Raw genomic sequence first — 16,296 nt, 5'->3', positions numbered from 1 at the left:
ATACATTTCATCACAGGGTGATTTTATTGAAATTTGATTCTGAGTGACTGTATTAATCCTTTGAGGTATGCATGGAGCAGAGATTTTAGAAGTCTGCAAGCACCCACAGGTCTGGCTTTGAAAATAATAATGCTGAGAAGAAAACAAGGTCATTGTGTAAACATTAGCTGTTACACTGCAGTTCATGTCCTTTCTTCTTTTCTCTCCAGAATAAGTTCCGGGGCCACTTTTGAGACCAAGACGGCAGTAGAAGGGCACTAAAGAAGCGTCTCTCACCTCAGCACCACGTGAAGACAGTGTTATTGTTGCACTTAATATGACATTAAACATGTAATGTGGTAAAATAGTTTAATTGTAAGCCACTGTGACCTCTGTAACCACAGACGAATTCTTGTGACACAGAACGGCTTCTATCTCTCTTCATGTCTTCATGACCTTTTAAAAATACTGTATTTTTGTTTCTCAATAAAATGTACCCTTTATTTTTGTGATTCTCTTGTGTTTGAGATTCCAGGAGTGAGAGACTTATATTTTTTGTTTGTTTGTTTATAATAATGTGTGAAGCTGCTTTGTGCCTTTCAGAAAGTTGAACAGATGAAGTGTTACAGAAAGAACACTGAAAAAACTGGTAGCGGTATGAAAATATGGGTAAATGTTCAGAGAGTAGCAAAGCTCAGAGACTTGCGTTTCCCAAACACTGCCAGAACAAAGACAAACTCATAACATCAGAAAATACACATCGCAAGGCCAAAGCAAAAAAACAGAACAAAAGTCCAGTGATATTCATACAGTATATAGTTCTGGACCTAATATTATTCTGCTTACTAGCTCTATATTAGTCAGATTGTTGTCACTTGTTTACTTGACTCTTGATTCCTCTGATTGGTCTAAAATGCAGTTTCCTATTTAGCCATTTGATGGCACTGTAGAACACATAATAACTTTAAATCTCTGTCATCTCAGCACACAGGTATCCTCTGCACTGTTTCTATTTGCCTGTTTTTAATGATAGCGATATTTCTTCTAAATGTCTTCTTAATATTATACTGCCAACATTGGAACTGCCACAAACGCAAACAGCTGTTCCTCCAAGCCACTTTTTGCTCTACTGAAACATGCCATTTTAACCCTTAGACCAAGAAGACTGTGTTACATGTTCCTAAAATGATTGTTTTATTTCACACAAGAAACCACTTTTAAATTATGAGCTGAACTCATTTTCTTTAATTCAACTTTTTAGCTGCATAAGATGATGTAGAATTAAACACACACTTTTTATCTGAGCCTCTGAGGTTACTCTAAAAAAAAAAAAAAAAATGTTATAATGGGACTCTGAGATTTCTTTAACATCCTTCTTAATGTGTCACTCAAGTACTGTGATATAATTTTGAAAGGTTTATTTCATTGTTCAACAAAAACTTCAATAGAATATTGCATACTGTGGTAGTATACGGTCATACGGTTGCAGGATCTCAGGTTACAATTTTTAAAAGCCATATTTTAATCCCAAGGTAAAGGTACTGGTGCTCAAAATGTAAGCATTTGGATTCACTCAAGAAACCCGACCTTCTAAAGAAAGATGAGCTACTAACAATGTGATGGATCATTTTCTTTCGATGAACAATTTATGAATGTCCTGTTAATTTATTCTGCCTAGAAAGACTCGTGACTGGTTTTATGCTTGTGAACTTAGACGTGTATTATTATGTCTGACTGCTGTTCATCAGGCAAATGAATAAATTAAATGACACCAGTATAACTGCAGTCGTCTTTCTCTGTCAGTCTACTTTTTTTTTTTTGAAAGTGAGTTAAGAACTTGTTTGTCATTTCTGTCTCCTCTTGTCTGTAAAGAGGCTGCAGACCCTCACGCTGTAGCCTTTGGTCCAATGTTCACCAGGTACAACGGCAGAAAGCGTCTCTACTGCTCACATTAAGGTTTTCCAAACTCTTTTTGTCTCCAGCTAGTCATCAGTTATTGACAGTTCTTCGGTTCAAGCTGATCACATGATCTTGTTGATACACTGAGCAAACACCCTATTTTTTTAAAACGTGCAGTCTCCCCTTTCTCACTGGTCAATGGGTTATCTCATAAGATAAGTTCTAAATTCAGGGTTTTGAAATTCACCAGGTCACAATTTGCCGTTTCTCCTCCCTCTAGTGTTTGTGCTACCTGTGTGTCCACACAGCAATCCTGTTCATTGTGTCTGCCAGGTCCCAAGGTGAAGAGGCGAGAGTGTCTGACTCGGATAACGGCCGTCACTGGTGCGGCATCTCCATGATCCCAGCCACGCCCGCCGACGCCAGCGGAGATTCCAACACAGAGCCTGGAGCTACTGTCAAATCCCTCATTAAGTCCTTTGATACTGTTGGACAAAGTGAGCACGAGCACCCCAGCACACAGACACACACTTTCAGGGCATCCCATTACGCAGTGTAACTGTAGAGCAGAACAGCTGCTGAGAGGTCTATGAATATGTGGCTTTTCTCTGCAACTTGTGCGATTGGGCTGGACGGTCCTGGCTAAGCTGGCCTCAGACAGGTCGGAGGGTTTCCTTGTGTGTCTCAGTAAAATCAAAAATGACATGCTGGATATATCTTACTGATAGGAGGCATTTTCATTTAGAAACTTTAGTCATGCATTATGGAGATGGTGCCTCTTGTTTCATTTATTAAGCAGCTTGACATGAACATTATGTAGAGCTGCATACATTAGGACAGTTTTACTGGTTTTATTTAATCTTTCAACCAAGGCTATTCTTTTTTTCTTTTTTTTATGAAACAAGCTAAACTTCAAAATAAATTGTTGGGGGAAATGTACCAAAACTGAGTAAAATATACTATTAATTTCTCAAATATCAAAAATGAAAAGAGGACTAGGAGTCCAACTGTTTAAAACTGTTTAAAAAAAAAAAAAAAAAAGCGGACAGTGGGCTGTGACATTTGTTTAATCTTTGAAAAAGGTTATTCTTTGCTTCTATAAATGCAGGCTTTACAGAGCACTTTTGAACTCAATGGTTACATGACTTGGTGTTTCAGATGGGCCAGGTCACACGGTTCAAATGCATTCCTCCTCAAGAAGCCCACTGAGTGGGATCCCTGTGCGCACTGCACCTGCTGCTGCTGTATCCCCCATCCAGGTATACACCCTGTTTCCCTTTAAAATTCCCTTTAAATACAGACTTCCTGTGAGTGGAACTGTTTCAGATGACTGTTTCATTCTCTTTTTAGAGACACTCGCACATAAAGCCACTATCAAAGACACTGGAAAAAAGAATTAATCACGGAGAATTCTCCCATCCTCATGGTATGTAACACAGAAGGGATTTGGGCATGTTGTAATGGTATAAATTTGCTATCAAATATCCATACTTCCTTTAACTGTCACACAGGAACAAATGGTGGCTTTTAGGTCAACAGACTGACAGCCAAAGTCCACTATGAGTGTTCAATGAGCACTAAATGAATGGTATTAAAGACATGCAAACATCCGACTGCTGCCAGTTTGGTGGAAAATTTTATGATTTTTCTCCTTGGCAACCAAATGCTGTAAATTTTGTGCATGGCTCTTAAAATGTCAGCATCTACATTCAGTAGGTCTTCTTGCTCCATCTCTGAGGAGTCATTTGAAAAACACAGTGACTTTAGAATCACAGGATTACTTTAATTGGATAAGGGATTTTTAAAAAAAAATGTTTTATTGCAGTAAATCCAGATTATTTAGATTTTACTGCTCATTAGAATTCAAGTATTATTTTGTACACAGTGGGCACATCAGTAGTTTAGCAACATAGACACCTTGGAGGATAATGTGACTTTCCATAACTGCAGAACGCTAGAAGTCTTAAAGCAGAATACAATTAATTTCTATTTGTCCCATTGCCTTTCATGCCCTGCAACTGCACATGTGATTTGTCAAATGTACTTTATATTTTGATCCCTCCATTTCTAACTTTCTTTTCATTCTCCTGTGTGTTGTTTTAATTCCCACAGACAAATTGGCGAGCTGCAGGGAAGACCTGAAACCTAACAGCCTTATGAGGAAAAGCCCGTCACTGGAGTCTGTAATCAAAACCTCTGCCTCCCTCAGCAGCCGCACGCCATCCTTCAGCTACAACCGAGGAAGCAGCAAGCTCAGGTGAGTTTGTTTATTTATTTTTAAATAGCACTTCACTCTGAGACAAACCTGCTACTTTGAACTGGAGCTGGTAATTTAATCATACCTGAAAAAATTCTTCTTTTTTTTTAAGCTTGGGAGGAGCTAACATATTTGACTATGATTTCACCACATGAAAACTACATGTCTGGATTTGTTCTGGGTTTATGCTTCCCAATACTGTGACAAAGCAAAAATGTGAATAAGTTGATCTCTCACTGAAGCTTTAAAGCTGATTTTGTTTTTAAAGAAGGCCATTGCTGTGATGGCAAATCTTCACAAGCAGTTAACAAAACAAAGTTTATTTATTTTTAAATGTAGCTTTAAAATAGGCTGCATGACTCTAAAACTGGTGGTGGTTACAGATATAATGGGTGCTGTTGTATTTCTGCTTTTTAAACTTGCATACTCCCTCTTGATATCACTAGTTAAAGCTTTCTCTGTTAGTTTCCCAAATTTTATGTCCAGCATTCCTGTTTGGACACCGATGGCCTGCACACAGTAGATGGAGTGTTGGCTTATCAGAATGGGAAGAGAGGCAAATGGTGAACAAACATGTTTTTATACTCTTCTTGCTAGTGATCGTTTTCATGCACGGACAGCTCATGTCTGTGTACACTCGTGATTGCATCTGATGTAAATGGTGGCAACTTCGAAACAGCAAAGTTAGTTAAAGCAATGAAATAAATGGTAAATGGCCTGTATTTGTTTAGCACTTTTACTAGTCCCTAAGGACCCCAAAGTGCTTTACACAACCAGTTATCCAGCCATTCACACACATATTCACACACTGGTGATGGCAAGCTACATTGTAGCCACAGCCGCCCTGGGGCGCACTGACAGAGGCGAAATACTTGGCCAGCACACTGGACAACACCCTTAGCTTCAGTCAGCATACAGTTGACATTAATAAACAGCACTCATTGTTTATGTTGAAACTCAGAAACCTGTCAGTCCAGCCTCTCCACATCCTTGTCTGCTGTCATGACTGTTCAGCTCTCTGCACTTTGCACACAGCTGTATTTTTACAGTATTGTTTGTGCTACCAAGAATAAATTTTCCACACAGATAATTGGCCTTCCTTTTCCCTAGTGCAGTCTATCTTTTCTTACCATCTATTCACTCTTGACATTATTAATGTAAATGTGTGTGAAGGAGTTGTAGACTTTCTGGAAGAGGAGATTAGGGGGCTGTCTCCTTCCATATTTGGTATTTTAAAGGCTCATGATAAAGCTGCTGTATCACTGATGATAAATGCAGATACTCTCCGCACTGCAATATATGTTTGGATAGCATCTTGCTCCTTCTGGCATTATGGTGCCTCAAACGGAGAAATAATGAATTCAGCAGCAGAGCAGCGATGACGTGTGAAATATTTACTATGCTCACAGCAATGACCATGTCTCATGGTCTTCCCATGGCCTCAGCTCCAGCACAAACCCTTGGGAGAAGCCCCTTTGAATAATACTGCAGATAGGCATTTATCCAATTTTGGGGGATTTTAGAGAAATGCATTGAGTGTACTGTTTGCCAATATTTGATGGATGAAAAGTAAAACAGATGCCACAAAAAAAAACTTTGCTAAAGGTTTACATCCCAACACTTAAAGTCAGAGTGGGTGCTGGATTCACGCCAAAGTAATCTTGAGCCAACTCTTAACTCCAACACAAATGCACAAGCAAACCAAAGAAGCTTCAGTCTTGTAATGATAATTCGAAGCCCTGGAATTCAGAAGGGAGTTTTCAAACAGGGAACATTTGGAAAAGCTATGTAGGAATTTTATTTTTAAAGACAGCATTAAGAGTTTGTTTTTGTTTTTTTAAAAAGGGTTTATTCAAATTTTTCAGGACTGAAATGGATCTAGTTTTTCAATAATGGTATGTTGTGCAGGTCATTGTACACTGTGATCATGGAGGCAGGCTCATTTTTAGCTCTAAAGTTAATATTTATGAGCCCATTATGTTATTTAAAGATGGCCAACCTTTGTAACCTTCCTGAACTAAAACACCAAAGTCTAAAGAAGAAGAAAAAGAGGAATGGAAGTTTTTAGCTTCCGAAAGCATGCATGTGAGAAATCAGAAATAAGTTGTGTGTTATTAGATCAGGACCACTTGAATTACCTTTTATATAGAAATTTTGGGGGGACTTAAATAATTGAACAAAGCCTTTTGCTGTGATCATCATATGCACTCAAGTTTGCATGGTTACTTATCCCCTCGATGACTTACTGCAAACTTGCTCCCCCTTTCCACCCAAAAAATCTCTCTATGTGATTGTGGTTCGTGTTTCCCTTGTGACAGTGTGGAAAGAAAGGACCCCTTGGCTGCACTGGCGCGGGAGTACGGAGGATCTAAGAGAAATGCTCTACTGAAGTGGTGCCAGAAGAAAACAGAAGGCTATCCGGTAGGGATCACAGGCCGGAGACCTCTCTCAGACACAAGACGAGCCCCACTCACTTTCACACCCTGCTCTTTTCTGCATCTTTGTCTGACTGTTTCATTTGAGTGTTTCACTCGTCCGGTTCTTATTTAAAGGCGAGACGACAGCCCCGTCCCCCCGTCCCCCCCGTCCCCCCCTTTCATATTACATGTATGCAGTATTGGTTAGTCTGCCCTCAGGTTCGGTAGCTATTTCTTTTCTTTTTTTTGTTTTATTTTCCTGCCATGAGTGATGTGCCGGACTGTAATGGCACATTACTCCTCCTGTCATCTCAGTGGGGATATGAAATCGCTGTGGCACAGCAGTAATGGAAGCAATGAAGCAAAGCACCCAGTCTTACAGACACACTGGATTTATACCTGTATGTATTTTCACAGCCTGCACTGTTTTTATGCTTGCCCATTCATTTTTTTTTTTTTTATGTTGTTGTGCTCCCAGCGGCTTTAACTGGTTCCAGGAAGCCCTAGTGCTAACACGCTCCCTTAATACCTAGTTTAAGGAGCCTATTAACCCCAGTGGGATTAGAGATTTACCTCTGTAATCACTGTGTTTGTGTGCCAGTATGCTAAAGCTATACAGGGGGACTGGCTGCAGCCTCCAAAAAAGCAATTCTTTTATCACTCTCAGCCTTCTGATAGGAATTACAGTTACAGATGTAACTGACTGTGCGTCTCTGGGGTTTGGGGGTGAGTCTAATAGCACGTAACTCTGGCTTAACCAAGTATGAGAAAGCACAGGTGATAATAACTGCTAAAAATAAACCCAACTGTCACAGTGATAAATAGTGAATTATTGGATGAGCTGTCAGATCAATAGTTCTATTTCACAAGGACAGTGGTGCTCAGTGAACTTTGATTCCCCCACCCAACCCCACCCCACCCCACACTGCCTCTTCTTTTCTTATGAGAACTGGTGCTTGACGGCCTCATGGTGCGTATGTTGGTGAAACACGCTCAGCAGATCTTCTTGTGATGGAAACAGCTGACTTAATGAGATAAAACTGACAATCTGTCTGATAAAATGCTGCTCCTGAACACAGGCTGCCCGGCTCAAATTGTTTAGACTGTTTTGACATCTTCGGGCAGTGGGGAGCATGTTTAAAGACGCTCTCTTGTAGCATTCGTTGATGCCACAGTTTTCTCGCTCATTGGAAAAAAAGGAGTTTCCTGGAAATCTTTTAACACGGCGATTAAAAATCGAAACAAAACCACTGGGCTGCGTCTTCAGGAAGTTTACTCTCTGCTGCGCCCACACACTGATAACATAACAATGTCACTACCTCTCAATGGCTGTAGTTTGATCTAGGGAGACACTTGTTACTTGGTACAGACAATGTACGAAGTAATAAGTGTCTTTAGCTGTCACACGAATAATATTTCCCTCTTAAATATTCTCGTGAAGAACAATAAACTAAACTGCAAATCTTAATTCAGTTCAGTACAATATTAATACCCCTTAATAGAGCCTCATTCCTACTGGTGTGGATTTAACTATGGGATCTTATGATCTGCTCTCACAGAGGGCTTAGCAACACCGTGTGATTATTTGCAAGTATCAGGAATGCATTAAGAAGATTTGGCTGCTAGGTGTGTTTCAGTCTGTGGCATAGGGTTAGAGCTGTGGTCCCTTCGTGCCTTTGCATATTCTCCATGTGCGACATGCGCGTGGCCTGTAATCCGGTTTAGTACTGGACCATTAGTTAGGCAGTTCGCCTTAAAAATGTTTACTTTGAGAACCAGTGCGACTACTTCCGTAAAGTAGAGACATGAGGTAATTCCTGTTTGCACATCTCATCAATATTTGTTAACTTGTACCAATCTTTTTTTTTTAGTTTTTGATTTAAATGAGAAAAAAAATACTTTTGTTTTTCTTATGCAACAATCAAATGAGAAAAAAGAGAAGCAGATGACTTTAACACTATCTTATCTCTGATGTTAAGTTGAGTCATTAGGATTTAAAGGAGGATCTCTCTAAAAGGGTGATCCACTGTTATTTGCCCTTTTCCTTCTTCTTGGCACTGCACCCACAGAGATTTCTGCTTTCATGGATGCATGCATATGTCCTGCATCTTTGGTGTTACATACTGCATAGGGCATCACTTATAGCCACCGTGGTGAGTAAACTGCACCACAGCATGTAACCCATGTGACTAAGTCCTGTGGTGGGCAGAGAAAATTTTATTGCCATAGGATGCATTGAGCTTCATACGTCTGATGAAAGGTCAGGCTGCTTTGGCCCCCGATTACAGGCCCAGTGTCTGAGAGACACTGACTAACATGTCACACCGTGTGCACCTCCAGGATGGAAAACTGAACCAAGGGACCAGAAAAAACGCAGCATTCAGGTGTCTCTCTGTCATGCTCGTGTTGTGCTCTGATAAAGGTTAGTGAGGTTTAGTGTCATTAATACATCCACACACACTTTGCAGTCCCTCTCCTCCCTGCTGTGGACTAAGGTCAAAGAGGTAATCCCTCAACACTAATTGGCTCTTTAGTATAGCGTCAGCAAGTTGTAATTTGTCCTCGGCCTCTTCGGGCTACATAATTAATGGTCAGTTTGAAGAGGTGGCTTTCACTGTGCACCCTTCGCTTTCTATTGCCCCTCTGGTTTGGAGTGGCAGAGTCAGGAAACAAGCTCCTATATCACGCTCATCTGCCACTGTAGAGCCAGAAAAGCTGCTGTGCGAGTCTGAGACAAAACTCATGGGTGGGTCAGCCCCCGTGCAAGTTGTTATTACAGTCCTATTGTTGGCAGACGTTTTGGTCAAACAGCAGTCTAATTAAAGGGAAAGAGAAAGTAGGAGCTTTTGTAAGCATGCTGAGCAATTATTTGATGCTTTATAGCTCCTGAGGGCACAATAAGTCTGCGATTGTGGCCGAGCACAAAGCCTTTGCAAGACAGCAGTACTCACAGTTGTCTGTCTGCTAAAACAGCTTCATCTCACCTTCCAGCTTGTTTCACATATGTTTGGGTTCTGTACATGTATGCTTTAATTTATATAGATGCTGTAGAAAACAGTGAGTTATCATAATCTAAGTGTCTTAATGTACTTGATGATGATTCGCTGTTGTCAGCTTGTTTCTTGGGTGGGGTTCTGGACAGACCGTAATGGTTAATACACTTCATGGGGGGGGGGAAAAAGGGAAACACTGCAAATTACATGCATGTAAACACGCAAGTACTGAGTACAATAGCTGTGCTATCACCATGGAGAAGCAGTCTTGCACCCCTTAGGGAGAATGTGATGTGAGAAGGGGTGCATTTATCCACCAGCTGCTTCCAAACCCAAGTAACATAGAGTATCCTCAGAGTAGCTGAAAACCCGGCCTGCATTAGAACTCTCAAGGGAGGATGAGGTGTGAGCCCAGGCAGACGCTGTCACACCTAAAATGTCAGATTCTGGGAAGCTCAGATCAATCAGAGAAGACCTTAAGCTCGCTCTGATTGACTCTGCCCTGTGGGAGAGAGTAAAGAGGCCTCTCACAGGAAATTAGTATTCACAAGAGATCCTGTCCACGTCAGTGCTGGACTGGACACAGACTTGAAACACAAGACTGCTTTTATATAACTTGTGTTGCACTGGTTTTCAAGGCAGCTTGTTAGATCAGACTCAAAGGTGCAGGTTGTTGTGCCGGAACAACTTTGCCTGAAACTCGCTGCTTTGTGCTTAATATGTGTGTGGGATTTTTTTTTTCCGCCCCTGTGCTCTGACTCAGAGTTTTTACATCGATAAAGTGCAGATTGCTCCTGAACAACAAACAGACCACAAAAATCACACAACGAACTGGACAATTTACATATCTAGAAATGATTCATTCATTTTACAGTGGCTTGCAAAAGTATTCGGCCCCCTTGAACTTTCCAAATTTTTTTCACATTACAGCCACAAACATGAATCAATTTTATTGGAATTCCACATGAAAGACCAACACAAAGTGATGTACACTTGAGAAGTGGAACCAAAATCATACATGATTCCAAACATTTTTTACAAATAAATAACTGCAAAGTGGGGTGTGCGTAATTATTCAGACTCAATACTTTGTAGAACCACCTTTTGCTGCAATTACAGCTGCCAGTCTTTTAGGGTATGTCTCTACCAGCTTTGCACATCTACAGACTGAAATCCTTGCCCATTCTTCTTTACAAAACAGCTCCAGCTCAGTCAGAGTACATGGACAGCGTTTGTGAACAGCAGTTTTCAGATCTCGCCACAGATTCTCGATTGGATTTAGACACCAGACAGGTCAGAGATAAAGTTATTGAGAAATTTAAAGCAGACTTAGGCTACAAAAAGATTTCCCAAGCCTTGAACATCCCACGGAGCACTGGTCAAGCGATCATTCAGAAATGGAAGGAGTATGGCACAACTGTAAACCTACCAAGACAAGGCCGTCCACCTAAACTCACAGGCCGAACAAGGAGAGCGCAGATCAGAAATGCAGCCAAGAGGCCCATGGTGACTCTGGACGAGCTGCAGAGATCTACAGCTCAGGTTGGGGGAATCTGTCCATAGGACAACTATTAGTCGTGCACTGCACAAAGTTGGCCTTTATGGAAGAGTGGCAAGAAGAAAGCCATTGTTAACAGAAAACCATAAGAAGTCCCGTTTGCAGTTTGCCACAAGCCATGTGGGGGACACACACTAGAAGGTGCTCTGGTCAGATGAGACCAAAATGGAACTTTTTGGCCAAAATGCAAAACGCTATGTGTGGCGGAAAACTAACACTGCAGATCACCCTGAACACACCATCCCCACTGTCAAAGATGGTGGTGGCAGCATCATGCTCTGGGGGTGCTTCTCTTCAGCAGGGACAGGGAAGCTGGTCAGAGTTGATGGGAAGATGGATGGAGCCAAATACAGGGCAATCTTGGAAGAAAACCTCTTGGAGTCTGCAAAAGACTTGAGACTGGGGCAGCGGTTCACCTTCCAGCATGACAACGACCCTAAACATAAAGCCCGGGCAACAATGGAACGGTTTAAAACAAAACATATCCATGTGTTAGAACGGCCCAGTCAAAGTCCAGATCTAAATCCAATCGAGAATCTGTGGCAAGATCTGAAAACTGCTGTTCACAAACACTGTCCATGTAATCTGACAGAGCTGGAGCTGTTTTGTAAAGAAGAATGGGCAAGGATTTCAGTCTGTAGATGTGCAAAGCTGGTAGAGACATACCCTAAAAGACTGGCAGCTGTAATTGCAGCAAAAGGTGGTTCTACAAAGTATTGAGTCAGGGGGCTGAATAATTACGCACACCCCATTTTGCAGTTATTTATTTGTAAAAAATGTTTGGAATCATGTATGATTTTGGTTCCACTTCTCACGTGTACACCACTTTGTATTTGTCTTTCACGTGGAATTCCAATAAAATTGATTCGTGTTTGTGGCTGTAATGTGACAAAATGTGGAAAGGCGCCACCTCTCTGGGGACATCTCAGGCCCTCCAAGGTTTGGAGGCCTATCTCCCCCTACCACCACTTCCCCTGCCAGTGGCGGACTCCCTCAGGTGTCGGTGCGTTGGTGGTTCTTTGTGTCCGGGGGTGGGCGTCCAGGTACACACGGCTCACTCCTTGGCGGCCGCTTATCGGGGCCTGGAGCCTGGGGCGTGGGGTGGGGTGCCCCCGGCCTCTCGGCCTGGGGCTCGGTCACTCAGGCACGGCTGGCTGCCGGCGGAGCTCACGGGCGCGTCACTGCAACTCCCCTGGCTTCTGCTCCGCGGCTGCTGAGTGAGCCCTCATCTGGGACTCTCCTCAGCTCTTTCTGGGACAGTGGCGCGGCTGCCCCTCTGTTGGTCTTCCTTGGTCTCTTGTGTTCTGGGGGCCTCTGGATGTCTGGAGTTTTGATCTCCTCCATACCTGCTTCATGCCCTGGAGGACGGGGCTGTGGCCCCCCCACACCCTCTAGCAGATCATTACATGAAGGAACCTTTTAAAAAAACAAGCGCGTCCATGCTCACAGGTGTACACACGGGTGAACACACCCACAAACTACACCCTTTTTGGCTCCTACCTCAAAGCACACTGTTCTGTTGATCTTATGTGCTGCACAATAATGTTTAATATTTAGTATTTACTGTCATATTCCAATATATCATTGTGATGTTGTTTATTCTATTACTCTTGTTCTCTTCTGCTTGTTTTCTTTTTTCTTTCTCAGCAGGTGATCCAGGTGATTGATATATGCATTTTTTATTTCTTTTTTTTTTTCTTCTGCTCATTCTGTTGGTTTTTGTTTTTTGCCCTTCTCCCCCGTCCCTCTTCTCAGCTGTTTCTCTTTCCCTCTTTCTTTCTCCCCTTCTTTCCCCCAGTCAAGTCTGTCCCGTATTCAGTAAGTGAAAATAAAATAAACAATAAAAGGTGAATCAAATGGACCATTATGGCAAGGCTGGGATGGTCAATTTGGTAAAGTAAATCCGTTGGGCATCTTTCTTTGCCTTTAGACAACAATTCTGATGGCAAAAGAGCCAAACGGGACAGGCCAAAAAAAAGACAAAATGTGGAAAGTTCAAGGGGGCGAATACTTTTGCAAGTCACTGTATATTTGGTTATTTTGGTCTCATGTCATTGTGTCAGAACTTTTGAAAGCTTTTTTTCACCTAATTTGGCAAAACCATCTTGTGGCATTGAAGAGTAAGATGTTTACTTGTAGCCTTTTTTGGCCACGTTCAGTAAGCAAAAAAAGCCTTTCTTGAACATTTGTATATTTATCAGGCTCTTTGATGTCTTAATTTAGGACAACTCCGGACACTTTTTAAGCTTTTTTTCCCCCCTCAATTAACCATAGAAGCCAAACAAAAATAAATGCGTTGTTTGTTTGAGATGGAAACAATGACCAAAGGGCTGTGAACATTAGGCCCTGACAGAGCACAGCTTATCCGGCCTTGTCTGGGAACTCACACACATGCAGAAAACCATTGAAAGACAGGAATGGACCCCCCAGGAGAGTGTGGAATGAAGGTCAGACATCGGGGAGGGGAAGAGGATAGGAGTAGACATTACTAAGTTCTATAAATGGAGGATTAACTGTACCTGTGGGGTGAGATCGTGATTGTAAAATAACAAATTACAGGTGATTAGACAGGATTTGTCCGGAATATTTTAGTACATGTGTTTTCTTATAAATGATATAATATTGAGGCTGTCTGGGTTGAAGTGCATTAAAACAAATGCATATTGAGTAGCTTTTAGCATCTGGTGTGTGTGAAAAGAGTTAAGTGCTTGTGCTAAGTGCCTATTGTGGATTCATGTGCCTTGTTGTCAGTGTAGAGCTAGGTATTCTCAGCATAACAATTAAAGGACTTGATGAGATGTCAAATTAAAGGGTCACTATGGCATATTGATGAATAAGTTTTATTTATTTTTATTGGTTTTAATCAGGTAAGAAGACAGAGCGGAAATATCCGCAGGTTCAAAGGCAAGCATTAGTTCTTTAAGGTTTAGGGTCCACATGGAGTGACAAATAAGTAAATCATTGCACTGTGATCAAAGTAATTAATTAGAAGGATAATTTTATCACAGACTATCAATATCATAGACTGAATAATCTCACCAAGAACCCAGCATCCATGGATGATGATGTTCGTTTCTGGGCTAAATCTGGTCACGCTGTCAGGAAAAAAAGTCACTTTATGTCTAAATTTAGTAAGTGACAATTGGCCACAACAAACTGATCTTCTCTCAGTTTTCTGTTAATTAGAAGTCTAAAAGGTGCCTGTATAGTATGTAGCTATCAAGACTAAAATCTGCTTACATTTGATAGGAGACTAGATAACTATTCATCATGATCAGATTCAACTCCAACATACTAGAGCGCACGGCACAGCACGGTGGTGCAATGGTAGGCAACAGTTTGGGTTTGAATCTGCTGCTCATCTGACAAGTTTTTTGAGCAGTAATGGTGGAGATGATATTTCTCTTTTTAAAGCAAATTTAGAAGTACAGGGATGCCTTTTCACCATGCACACCATGTTTTTTCAAGCTTTTCCTTGTTGGGATTGGTAACACTGTGTTTACAGCTAAGTTAGAGGTGTGCTGTTTTTAGTCTAAACTGCATAGCAACTGGCAGCTTACACTGCATTACATTATATCTATTTGCAGGTGGCTCACAATAGACAGAACGGTTGTGAATTGTGGCTTCGATTCACCTGTGTGCCTTCTTTGACATTCTGTTGCGCTCCCTGCTCTTTATCCCCATACAGAAAAGCCTAATGCAATCAACAAGCTGAGTCTGTGGAGAACTCCTGTGATTGCTTACTTTATCTCCATGGTCCCACCTGCCTGGGATCAGTGCTCAAAACTATGTTTCATTACGAGATTTATTAAGATTTTCTCCTTCTCACTTCCTTCTATGTCTTTTCTTTCATGTATTTGATGTGAAATGTCAGAAAATAACCCTCCAGCCTGAAATTTCCTACTTGGGGTTTTGACAAACTGTGTATGTACTGTAATTCAGTTTATCTGCCATAGCATAGGTTTACTTGCCGTACTTGCATTTACACCATGTCTGAAATCAGAGTATCAGCTGCCATGACAGCATTACAGCAGTGTGCTATCATCCTTATGTGGCACCAGGAGCACACACCCTTTCCTTTTGTTTCTGCGGTGTTAATCACCGTCTGTGTGCGCTTCAGCCAGCCAGCTTCTGTGGTTGGTTTACAGCAGGAAGGACGTGTCATCCAGGATGGATTTGACATGTCCTTGACCTTTTAATGTCCACCACAGCTAAAGCTACTCAAAGGCCTTAAATGGTTATTCGATTTTTGTTTTGTTTATTGACAGGAAAATAATCTTCACTGATTGATTTTATGACCGTGTTTGTTTGTTTTTGAAAATGAAATTATGTTTTGCAGAATTTCAGTTTTATAACTTTAACTGTTCTGTTGTCTGTTTGATGACTCTGGCAAGATTTTTAAAATGCTGTTTGTGCTCTTTTAGAAGGAGCAGAATGTTATAGGCTATTCAAACATTCATAAGAGTAAATGTTTGCGTGGCATGGCTCTCTGGGGATTTTGTCACCATGTTTTAGCTATTAATGCTATTAATATTTGCATCCAATATGTGTGGATGTCTTTTCTCTCTCCCTGCTTCTCTCTCATACTCTTTTTCTCTGAGCCCTAAAATGTGGCGGTTCTGCCTTTTGTGCAGAATGAGACACTTCCTGTCGCTTGATGCTGTGTTTGCTTTTCTGATCCGGCTCCCAGAGAGCTGTTGTTGTCCACTGCTGGTTTAGCATTCATGCCTGTCCCTCTCTTTCCACCCTGAACGAACTCCAGCACCCACCCTGAACTCAGACATACCTGTACCACCAGCTCTGGGCTGGGTCAAAATGTCAGTCTCCCTATCCAGCCACACTCCCTCACACATGTCACACATGCGAATCTGCCCTTTGCAGTTTTTTCTTATCAACTTATTTGTCACTGTCCATCTTTGTCCTGGAGTCTGACTGTGCGTGTCTTTGTATGTTTGCACATACAGTAGGATGGACACACACACACACTGTGATTAGTGCTGCTGCTGAGCCAGCTACGAGAGGGAATGGGGAGCTGTGAGAGGAATGTGATCTGACATGACTGCACAGGTCTGGCCTTCACATGGAACAGGCTCATAGCTGACAGATGAAAAAAGGGCCGGTGCAGCTTCGCTTTCGGTGTCAGTTTATGAACATGTCACTGTATATTAATAATAGTTATTGAGGGTTGTCAAG

General features: G+C 41.6%; 1 protein-coding gene across 8 annotated transcripts in view; it reads left to right on the top strand.

Moving 5' to 3' along the window:
* specc1 (sperm antigen with calponin homology and coiled-coil domains 1) overlaps positions 1 to 16,296 on the top strand; it is a 77,879-nt gene that overhangs the window by 44,519 nt on the left and 17,064 nt on the right. For 6 of the 8 annotated variants that reach the window (XM_026182947.1, XM_026182943.1, XM_026182944.1 and 3 more), the window contains 5 exons: positions 2,212 to 2,375; positions 3,037 to 3,137; positions 3,229 to 3,304; positions 3,991 to 4,135; positions 6,454 to 6,556. In XM_026182947.1, coding sequence (XP_026038732.1) covers positions 2,212 to 2,375; positions 3,037 to 3,137; positions 3,229 to 3,304; positions 3,991 to 4,135; positions 6,454 to 6,556 — 589 coding nt within the window. Of the gene's footprint in view, positions 1 to 209; positions 1,754 to 2,211; positions 2,376 to 3,036; positions 3,138 to 3,228; positions 3,305 to 3,990; positions 4,136 to 6,453; positions 6,557 to 16,296 lie in introns of those variants that run through there. The other 2 variants (XR_003273677.1, XM_026182949.1) reach the window with 2 other exon arrangements.

This window comes from Astatotilapia calliptera, chromosome 10, assembly GCF_900246225.1.
Source record: "Astatotilapia calliptera chromosome 10, fAstCal1.2, whole genome shotgun sequence".
Lineage (NCBI taxonomy): Eukaryota > Metazoa > Chordata > Actinopteri > Cichliformes > Cichlidae > Astatotilapia > Astatotilapia calliptera.
The sequence above is the reverse complement of the archived record's forward strand: the minus strand, read 5'-3'. Positions and strand labels throughout refer to the sequence as shown.